Source organism: Sinocyclocheilus rhinocerous, unplaced genomic scaffold, assembly GCF_001515625.1.
Source record: "Sinocyclocheilus rhinocerous isolate Xijiao unplaced genomic scaffold, SAMN03320098_v1.1 scaffold377, whole genome shotgun sequence".
Lineage (NCBI taxonomy): Eukaryota > Metazoa > Chordata > Actinopteri > Cypriniformes > Cyprinidae > Sinocyclocheilus > Sinocyclocheilus rhinocerous.
This window is the reverse complement of record NW_015633195.1, coordinates 21,838-26,745: the sequence shown is the minus strand read 5'-3', so window position 1 is coordinate 26,745 and position 4,908 is coordinate 21,838. Positions and strand designations below refer to the sequence as shown.

Sequence of the window (4,908 nt, the reverse complement as noted above, 5' to 3'; positions counted from 1 at the left end):
TTCAACACCGTCAACAGTGGTGAGAGCAGTAGAAGTAGATGGCAGGAACAGGGCGAGCCGTTGGTGGGAGGAATGTTGACGGCATCCCTTCAGGTACCACTCATCAAGGAGGCCAGAGCGGGTGCCGGTGTTTGAGCCCCGCTGCTTCACTGTTTCTTCCTCCTAAGGGAGAGAGGAAACGGGAGCGCAGAGCAGGGAGGATCGCTTTCATTAAAGAAGGGGATCCGCGAGCGGAGAAGGGCGAGACTCATGCTCTCTCAGACAGGTGACGCACTCACCGTGCCCATCTACATTATGTAGGGGTTCCCTGCACGAGCCACACTCATGGCGCAACATTTGAAACATCGCTGGAAATTTGCTCTTAAATGCGGGGAAGGTACACGAATGTGAACAAATCAGGCTTCAGTATCAGAGTAAACAGGAGTTTCCCCATAAGCGTCTGTGATGCAACAGGAGAGACTGTTCGAAAGGGAACTTCAATTTAATACACTTTTGTAGACCACTGTTAGGGGGAGTCTGCCACCTTTTGGAGAGGATGAGGATCATTCATCTCAGAAAATCTGTCATAACATATACTTAAAGGGATGGTTCACCAAAAAATTAAGAACTCACATTTTTAGGTGAAGTTTCAAATAATTAAATAACACAAACGAGAACAAAAAATACAACAATCTAAAAGTAGATTTTATTGTTTCATATAATCAGAGCTCTACACTCAGAAGCACTTATTTAAGACTTACATTTTTATGCAAGTTTTAGTTTTATACAATCAGGCATGGGGAAACAATTTCATATTTTACACAATTATTTTTTTTAAACATGGAATCTGAAAGATTCACATTCAAAACTCAATAATTTATTGTCATCGTGTATGTACAAGATTAATTTTTTATGGTTAAATTTGGACTCTCAAAAGGTGAGCTAAAGTGACAGGTACCAAAATAAATAGAACAAAGAAAAAAAACAATAAATAGTAGTTATTAATAGTAAATAGTAACATGAAGGTGCAGTTACAGAAGTGAGTCCTAATCACCCAAAAACTAATTTTCTAAGCCGTTAGGGAGTAACTAGATGTCAGAAATCATTCACGCTGGTAACCCAAATAATTTTTCACATTCATACAATCATTTTCACCCGTAAATGCTCACACTGTAGAGCTCTGGTTATATTGCTTTAGTCTATTTGCCTTTCTTGGCTCTGATCTTCCGGAGGTAGAACTCCAGCTCTTTCCCTTCCAAGATGTATCCGTCAGCTCTGCCACACTGGCCGGGCCTGGACGCAATACAGGCTGAGACAGTAGAACAGTAAAAAACAAACTTAGACAGAAGCACTGTGACTCTTTGACTAATTAAACAAAGGTTTGTCTTTGATACCAGTCTAACTGGTTTTGTACAATGCAGAAAAAAAACAGAAATGAGTGTAAGAGACTACAGTTTGGTCTTGTTTTTGTTGTAATGGGTCATGCCTCAAATGATAATAAAAATGAGATCATCCTGTGATATTACTAAATCAGTTAGCAAGGATTAGGACACATACTGTAATGTTTATTTGCTTTGGACCATGGATTGAATGGACAAATGGGAATGTGTCACCTCTAGCTAATGCTGTTGAAAAAACCTCTTGCTCTCATTGATCAGTTTAGGAAAATGGAGATGATTGTGAATGGCTCAAAGTGTGGAAAACTCACAGAGAAGCTTGCCCTGCAGGAACTGCTCCTCCAGCAAACTGCTAATCTTGCTCTTCTTCCTGCGTTCATCAATCTTTTTCTGAACCTTCTTTGACCGTTTCTTGTTCAAGATCTCCTCCTCTTCTGGAGTCTGAGGGATGAAGTAGCATATGTAAATTTACAAAGGCAACTCATCGAAATACTGAGTCATCTCCAATTAGATCTTATGCACTTAGAAGCTTAAAGAAGGTTTAGATTCTGGTGTTGTACATACTGTTGTATAGATTGTTGGAACTAGGTCCTGGTCTTTAATTGTATATCTGAACTGAATATTAGAGTTTAATTAGAAAACAACATTGGTTTATTCTTGCTTAAGATGTCACATTAACCCATATTGCATCTAATGTTGACAATTTGAAGTCGAAATCTGCATTTGCATTGCCATAAATTAAATCGCTGCAGGTCTGTTAAGATACTATTAGGCGCCTGCATTATTTAGATTGCATAAAGTTCAACTCTGCTCAACTGTGTTGCATTGCCAATGTCTCTGTCGCTTATGTCAATATAAATCAACAAATGCCATTACATACTCCTCAGAAAGCTTGCATTGTAGCAGCCATGTAAAGATGACACATTGGAGCTTGTGGTTTTGAAAAGCTTGTCATTTTGTGTGCAATGTGCATGCAAGGGTCCATGAACGCTCTGAGGCTGAGACGGCTCAATTTCTAATGATAGCCATGCTCATCTATTTATAGTGTGAGCTGGGAAATAAAAGCCTACCAGCTTTGCCCCTTTCTTGCGGCCCAGTGGAATGGCGTAGTGGGCTTCATACCACTGCCTGAACGGTGTGCTGTCCACCAGAACAATGCAGTTCTTCACCAAGGTCTTGGTTCTCACAAGCTCATTGTTGGAGGCATTGTACACAACGTCAATGATCCTGGTTTTGCGAGTGCAACCTGTGAGTTAGAGTGAAAAATTACATGTGCTTTTAATTATTGCCAAAAATCGAGAGAAAAAACCCAGAGAACTTCCAGAGTAGGATTTCACCAATGTCATGTTTAGATTTGCTCACAGTGAATAAATAATTCACATGGCATGATGTATGCCATGTGTAAAAACTGAAAAATGTCCACGCAACCCATGAGACAGACATTTAAAAACAGGTCAATTCAACAGTTTTCCCTGCACAAGCAAATTGTTTTGTTTAACAGTGATGTGTTACATCAGAGACTTCACACAAAATTTCCAGCCACCACTTCCATGATCTCAGTCTAAAGGCATTTCATGGTTTTCTCGTTTACTCGGATGTACGTCATTGATTACGTTGCACGAGTGCCCACTTCTGGCGGAACCCTTGGAACGGTCTGAACAGGAACAACCTAAGCACTTGATCACTTAGAATCAGCTATGGAGTTGGTTTATTGTTTAAATTTTTTCCCTTATGAATTTGTTTGGGGCTAGCATTCTATATGTATATAGGTAGGCTGTTATAAATGTAAAAAAAAAAAAATTTATATATTATAGAGGTGTTTGGGGTGGGGATAAATTAAACGCGATCTGCAGCATTGTGGTCTATGGAGCGGCCTGAAGTGTGCATATGAAGCAGACTCGCTCCCTCGGTCAAAATCGAGGGGTCGAGGGTCTGTCCATATAAACTTCCCTCGTCCACTTCATGAAGTGGAACGCACTTCAAAATGGCAGCGGGGATTCCCCCGAGGGGAAGTGCGTAGGGAAGTTCGCTAGTGCGTGTCTAAAAGTGGAGTGGAACGCAGCCAGGGAGCTGAGAATTAAATGAACATGACCACGTAATATAATTTATATGTCTGGCTAAATACTGTTAAATTAAAAGTATGCTGCAAACTAAAAAAAAAATGAAGAAGTAGAGAGAAAGATTTTTTGTGTGTAAATGTGTTATGAAATCAGGTCAGATTTTTAAAAGTATTTTATTCTGGATCCCAATTTTTTTAATGCCCTTTTTTTAATCAGGCTTATTATACATTTATTATTTATTTAAAAACACAACTATCCCTCTAAAAAATAAAACATTACATCTGTAGGTAATATGTGTTATAATATGTGACACTCTTAACATAGCAAATTTACATGATGACTACACATTGACCATATCAAAATCGTAAACCTTAATATACAGACAATAGGTGCGTTCGACTTCATGCAGCACTGCGCAGACCGAGCGGCGGCTGACTTGAAGCAGTGCATGCCGGTTAGAAATTTAGTCCGACTTGAACCGGCGCCGACGCCATGTCACTGTCACGTGTGGCATCAAAATACCGCGATAGCGTTTCGAGAACAGCCGGCTGGCTCAGCTGACGCAGGTTTTTAAAAAATTTTTTTTATTAATGCTCAAAAATCAGAGCGACTGCAGGAGCGCTGATGACGACACAGCCATTTCACGATTGGCCAGATTCACCGCATGACAACTATCACGTCTGTTTCTAACATCTTCAAATCAAATAATCTTCAAGTGAGTGGCGGGGCAAACCGAAAGTTGATGCCGAAAGTCCAGCACTCTCCTTCCTACCTTCACTGCTGCGTCTACTCTTGTTTGTATGTGTTCCTATTTAATCAGTATGATTTGGAATTAATATGAACAATTTTAAGTTTGTTTGTATCCATGTGCTTGGGTGAACAGATGGCCAGTCTATCGCAGGAATGTAAAGATACCCATGATTAACCAAAATTAAAATATAGAAGACCAAACTCTTGGTCTCCCCAACATTTTTACATTTCAATTTAAATGCATTTAGATGTACTGTAATTAAGTAAAGTAAAACGTTTATTCAGAACTAATCAGATGATGGCTGGGTATGTCCAATGTTATGAATTTGCACAACAGCGATCATTTCTTCCGCAGTGTCCAATTCAACGAGTCTTCCGCTCGCCCACTGCAGACCTCTAACCATTGTCTATAATATATTATAAAAAAAAAACAGAAAGAGTAAAGTCGTGTCTGAAAGCTCTATACATTCAACAATATTATTGATCTGACTGTACTGACGCTGCTGTATGAAACTGAACTAAGCTGACATCACAACCAACCTACTTTTATAGATGAAATATGAACTAGCCTAATTATTATAATGAATAATAACTGATTCAGCACTGAACTGACAGCTGAACAATGACAATATATTATTTTTTTTTTTTGCTGATATCACTGTAAAGCTGCTTTGAAACAACCTGTATTGCGCTATATAAATGAGGGTGACTTGACTTAAATC

General features: G+C 39.2%; 2 protein-coding genes across 2 annotated transcripts in view; both read right to left on the bottom strand.

The window, feature by feature from the left end:
• Window positions 1-884: 884 nt before the first annotated feature.
• Window positions 885-2,629, bottom strand: LOC107743876 (40S ribosomal protein S8-like; the record flags this gene model as incomplete). Its single annotated transcript, XM_016557330.1, has 3 exons — window positions 885-1,288; window positions 1,688-1,817; window positions 2,447-2,629. Coding segments are annotated over 3 exons (423 nt in total), but the record flags the coding sequence as incomplete, so codon positions are not given.
• A 1,031-nt stretch (window positions 2,630-3,660) lies between these two features.
• LOC107743842 (adenine DNA glycosylase-like) overlaps window positions 3,661-4,908 on the bottom strand; it is a 14,582-nt gene continuing 13,334 nt past the window's right edge. Inside the window, exon 16 of the mRNA XM_016557272.1 lies at window positions 3,661-3,806. The gene's annotated coding sequence lies outside the window, so the exon portion shown is untranslated. The remainder of the gene's footprint in view (window positions 3,807-4,908) is intronic.